Genomic DNA, 3590 nt, shown 5'->3' with positions numbered 1-3590 from the left:
AACATGCCCTAACTGGTAGTAAGAAGAACAAAGTAAAAAAGTCCTTTAGTCTAAGTAGAAAGTAATCACAAGAGCGTACAGTTGTCCATGCCTTATGCGGGGTCCGTAACAGACTATGATGGAGACCCACAACTATGTGGCAGCGGGCAGTGGCGTGGCAGTAATATTCAGCTAGGCAGGTCGATAAGGCAGTCCAGAAAGGGTCAGAACAAGATCGGTTAAGGCAATCAAAGAAGCAAAGGTTAAAGAGAAAGAGTCTTTCCTCAAGATGGTCATGAGATGACCAGCGCCTAAAATAGCCAGGAGCAGCGTTCAGTTGTGTCTGGTTAGCAGCTCTGTTTGATTACAGCCTCAAAGACCTTAACAGCCTATCTTTGGCTTGACGCTCCTGAGCCGTGGCCAAAGATCCCTCGACAGATGGCCATACAGCCATCGCGTAAAGACATCAACGGAAGGAGACGCCCTACTCTCGGCGGAGTTTTATCCACTGGAAACACGCAAGTAATGTATAGAAGGAACCCTCACCATAGGAGGAAATTCCTGACAGTAAGGGGATTTTCGAAAGTGGAACAACTCCCTCATAGATGGCAAATGTCAGGTGAGCTTTGATTGTGATTTACTGCATGGAGAATCGGTGTTGGAGGGCAATTGTGGTATCTTAAAAACTCTCATGATATATTGAACAGCATGAATAGACACTGTTTCATCCATACCGCTTTAGGTACAACAATCAATCCGGGGGCAAGGTAACATATAGTGGGAAATATTAGTGTCAGTGACCAAATATTGGGTGATGTGTCGTTAGAAGGACAGCATGCATAGCACAAAGTCTCTTTGTTCCTGGCAAAATCTGGGGCAAAAGGTGAGTTCTTCATTGTTTAAAGGTGGCTGGAGGATTGGTGAAGATGAGGAAATGGTATAGGACATTAAGAGAGGTCCACTCTTCCTTTGGCCTTGTGTCGAATGCCCGTGAGTAAGCATCACACGGTATAATCTAAGTGCATGTTATTGAAGTCTTTCCTGTTTGTGGTAAATAGGGAGTGATGCCTGAGAAATTGGCATTGCCAGAAGTATAAGGTCTGGAGGATTCTGTTAATGGAGTGACCCAAAGAGAACTCAAGTGATATCAGGATCTGGTTTTGTGAGATTACACAAAAACCCAGTGATAGTGTACTTACCAGAGCATTCCTGGGAACAGAAAGAGCGGATCTACCGTCATGGAGGTGGTTTGTTGGACTGCATCGTACGTTTCAGAAAAGATACCTGCTTTTCCGGATTTGGTGAACAAATGTGGTCATCAAGTTTTCCAAAAAGTACTTGTCCGTGCGCACATCAACAACCTTTTTTTGTGCTTCATGATGTGCGGGTTCTGGGATCCAGTCTTCGGGTCCTTCCTGCAGTTTCCTAGTTCCATGGTCAAGGATTATTATCATTCGAAAGCCAAACAGACCCGCTGAACGTATGAAAGCAAAAGTGTATCTTCCTGATGCTTCATCAAGTTTTAGACTCTCAAGGAACGACTTATCAGGGTAGGCGCATCTTTCAAATCGTGTGCAAAGCTCCGAAAAAATTCCGTTTAACTACCGTACAAGGAAGGATCTCCCCAAACTCCGAGCCCAGATTCTATTCTACCCATTCCTTCAGGGAGTTGATTTCAATCTGCCTTCTTATCAGCAAAACCATGCCATGCCCCTCTTGTTTCAGAAGTTTGCTGTCAACCAGGGCTGTAGATATATAACCAGGGGGAAAGTCAATGTGGAAGAAATAATAAAGGGTGCCCATGTTCCAGAGGATTTATGGGTGAGATACAAAAAATGGCTTAGTGCAGACAACATCCCTGAAGAATTTAAGGTCAGGGGCTACGAGCCAGTGGCGCCCGCTCCATTTTCCAAAGAACTCTATGAAATCGTGAAAGACGGGTTTCAGCCAACGTTTTCCCCACTTTTAGCAGAAGACGAAATTGTCTGCCAGCTCCCCGAGACTTTCCTCATCACTTGTGAGTATGATATTCTTAGGGATGATGGACTTTTGTATAAGAAACGCCTGGAGGACAGTGGCGTGCCAGTGACATGGCATCATATTGAGGATGGCATCCACGGAATGACATTCACGATAGATTATGGGGTGCTTGAATTCCCAAATGCACGAATTACATTGCAGCATTTAGTTCACTTCTTAGGAAGATTATAACATTAAATAATGCCGCATTCCTTTGCGGTGCCTGGTTTGTTTCTGAAAACTTGGAAAGCTCTCAATGTCCTTCTAACTATAAAGATAGGTTGATGTAGTGTTCATATATGTCAGGAAATACTAACTTTTCTTTTTTAAAAAAAATGTTGAGACTGTCACTTTGAAGAAGATAAAGTTATTTCAAATGTCAATGTGATCTCTAATATCCTCAAATGATATGATCCTAATTTGTTGCCATGCCTATAATCATGGGTTTACTACTTTTCAAATCCCCTTGAGATTAGCAGCTGGTTTCTCCCATGATCAAGGACCAGGAACCTTGGATTAGTGAGACTTGAGAAGAGACTGAATACAAATTTGGGTGTATGTGTGGCTTATATTGATCATAAACTACACATTATGTTTCATCACGGTGGTTGTCTTTGTCCAAAGACCTTATCTCACAGCGCTGGCTGGAACGGTACAAAAGGGGCTGGGAAGGAAACTGAACGAGTGAGGGACACATTTTACCGCACAGAGAACGCCGCCGCCACCGCTGTTGGAAGTCCCCGTTCCGTTCCGCATCCGTCCCAGAGGAGGAGATTGTTGAGTACTGTTCTGAACAGTTCTCAAACATCTCCTCCTCTGGGAAAGATGGGGAACGGAACAGAACACGGACTTCCTGTGTGCGGTAAAATGCGTCCCTCACCCGTTCCGTTCCATTCTCGGCCCCTTTTGTACCGTTCCAGGAGCCCTGTGTGATAAGGCTACAAGTGTGGCAGCCATTGTACTAATGTTCCTTGGACTCTAATCCCAGCTATGAAGATAACAAAGGCAGAAGATACCCTAGAAGCCCTCTTGAGGCACTTCAACTGGAAGGTCACTTGGCCAACTCACTGACATGGCGACCAGGTCATTGGTGGGACATGACTGGAAGAATATTCATTCTAACCATGAAGCTCTATGGAACTGCTTAAATAAAACCTGAGCTCACCATTCTGAGAGCACCAATGATCTGCTTGACAGGAGAGGAGGAATGGGTCACCTTTCTAGACATATAGACACAGAGATGTTTGGCCAGCAGCGATGTACACATTACCAAAAGTCTGTCCTGCTGGTCTTCTCGCTGGATGTGTACCATCCAATGGACAATCGTATGGGCCCCTCTTATTTTCAACTGCAGACATTTCCTCCGAACAAATCTCGCAAATAATAATAATAATTTGTTTTATTTATATACCGCTATTCCAAAGATCATAGCGGTGAACAGCAAGTAAGCTAATTAGCAAGTATGCTAATTTGCCCCCAACAGTCTGGGTACTCATTTTAGCTCCCTCCTCGGAAGGATGCAAGCCTGAGTCGAGCTTGGGCCCTTTTGCTGGTCTTGAACTTGCAATCTTGTGGTTTTGAGTGAATGGCTG

General features: G+C 44.4%; 1 protein-coding gene across 1 annotated transcript; it reads left to right on the top strand.

Annotated features, from left to right (window-relative positions):
* The first annotated feature begins 584 nt into the window (after window positions 1–584).
* On the top strand, window positions 585–2190 carry LOC121936420 (arylacetamide deacetylase-like 3). Its single transcript, XM_042478649.1, has 2 exons — window positions 585–598; window positions 1593–2190. Exons 1-2 carry the CDS (start codon window positions 585–587, stop codon window positions 2188–2190), a joined length of 612 nt encoding a protein of 203 aa, XP_042334583.1.
* The last annotated feature ends 1400 nt before the right edge of the window (window positions 2191–3590 follow it).

This window comes from Sceloporus undulatus, chromosome 7 (assembly GCF_019175285.1).
Source record: "Sceloporus undulatus isolate JIND9_A2432 ecotype Alabama chromosome 7, SceUnd_v1.1, whole genome shotgun sequence".
Taxonomy (NCBI): Eukaryota; Metazoa; Chordata; class Lepidosauria; order Squamata; family Phrynosomatidae; genus Sceloporus; species Sceloporus undulatus.
Note: the sequence above shows the minus strand (reverse complement) of the source record. Positions and strands in the feature narration are given on the sequence as shown.